The sequence below is a fragment of the Fulmarus glacialis genome, unplaced genomic scaffold (assembly GCF_000690835.1).
Source record: "Fulmarus glacialis isolate BGI_N327 unplaced genomic scaffold, ASM69083v1 scaffold16851, whole genome shotgun sequence".
Classification (NCBI taxonomy): domain Eukaryota; kingdom Metazoa; phylum Chordata; class Aves; order Procellariiformes; family Procellariidae; genus Fulmarus; species Fulmarus glacialis.
The window spans coordinates 775-2,355 of record NW_009193571.1 but is presented as its reverse complement, the minus strand read 5'-3'; the positions used below and the strand labels follow the sequence as shown (position 1 = coordinate 2,355).

General features: G+C 64.4%; 1 protein-coding gene across 1 annotated transcript in view; it reads right to left on the bottom strand.

Annotated features, from left to right (window-relative positions):
* Positions 1-299: 299 nt before the first annotated feature.
* Positions 300-1,581, bottom strand: part of LOC104083852 (semaphorin-6B-like) — a gene marked incomplete at both ends in the record, with an annotated part of 1,948 nt that continues 666 nt past the window's right edge. The window contains 7 exon segments of the mRNA XM_009587498.1: positions 300-431; positions 568-718; positions 721-775; positions 882-970; positions 1,074-1,193; positions 1,281-1,371; positions 1,537-1,578. Of these exon segments, the coding sequence (XP_009585793.1) occupies positions 300-431; positions 568-718; positions 721-775; positions 882-970; positions 1,074-1,193; positions 1,281-1,371; positions 1,537-1,578 (680 nt within the window).

Below are 1,581 nucleotides of genomic sequence, written 5' to 3'. Positions count from 1 at the left end.
CCCATCACTCTCCCTGCAGGTACCAGCGCGGGCTGTCCCTGTCCCCATCCCTGTCCCTGTCCCCATCATCACCCCTGTCCCAACCACCCTCCCTGCAGGTACCAGCCCTGATCATTCCTGTCCCCATCCCTGTCCCTGTCCCCAACCCTGACCCTATGCCCACTCCAATTGCTCTCCCTGCAGGTACCGGCCCTGGCTTGTCCCTGTCCCCATCCCTGTCCCCATTCCAATCCCCATGCCCCTTCCTGCCGGTCCCAGCCTGGATGTCCCCATCCCTGTCCCTGTGGTGTGTCACTCACCGGGGCTTTGGCACCATGTCCTCGGGCACGGGTGTCCAGATGGATTCGGGCGATTTCTGCTCCCGGAAACGTCCCTCGAAGACGGCGGCAACTTGGGTCATGTCAAAGGCGCAGACGGCCGAGCCGGGGATGCTGAGCAGACACGGGCATGGGGTGAACACCTCAACCCGTCCCCATGTCCCCCATGTCCCCTATGGGCACTGGAGTGCACGGAGGGGTCCCAGCCCAGCCCCAGGGGGGGCTCAGCAGGAGCACAAGAGGGTCCGACCTGTTGGCAGGCGTGGAGAAGACAGCCAGCACCACGGGGCGCCCGTCCAGCTCCAAGATGTCCGTCACAGCTTGGATGACGTTGAAGTAGAAGTGCGAGTCGCCCGGCACGGAGCAGTTGAGCCGGGCCTTGAGGAAGGAGGTCCACTGCCCCGCTGCGAGCCCCCCATGTCGTTCTTGCACACCCGGGCTACCCGGGACACCACCACCTATGGGATGAACACCCATCACCATCTGGTACCCAACCCCAATGACTGTCTCCTTGTCCCTGTCCCCACCCTGGGTGTTCCGGGCCACCGTGGGGATGTCTCCCACCTTCTCCAGATAGTTGAACTCCATGGCGATCTCCCGGAAGAAGAAGTAGACGTGGCTCCTCCATTCCACGGCGTGCACGAAGTAGGGCTCTGCAGGGACAATGGCAGGGTCAGGGATGTCCCAGGATGGTGTCAAAGGGGACAGAGACCAGTGCTGTGTGGCACATGGTGGGTACCACACCACGGCAGGCACCTTTGAACCATTTGGAGTCGTGTTTGACAGTGCGGAGGGTCGGGCTGTCCCCCAGGCTGCGGTAGATGACGGCATCGATGGCCAGGAAGTCTGTCACTGTGGCGGTGAAGAGCATCCCCCCTGTGTGGGAGAGGGGCATCAGCCGGGTGCGGGGTGGGGGACGACGGGCAGAGCACCTAGCGCGGCACCGGCAGTGCCAGCACTGACCTGTGAAGAGGGCCACGTTGGCGTGCTTGGGGTCATAGGGACACCGGGCCATGCCGCTGATGTTGTCCCCGATGGGCTCCAGCGTGTCCATCTGTAGCGGGTGAGATGGGGCCGTGAGCGGTGCCACGCGGGTCCAGGCTGCCTTGGGGGTGCAGGCGGGAGCACCCACTACCCGCGGAGCCGGTCACCCGGACACAGAGAGGGTGACATGTGGGGTCCCAGGTGTCCCCATCCCGGCGGGGGGTGGGTGACTCACGCTGTAGTTGGCACAGACGGGATTGAAGGCGTTGGTGCCGCAGAC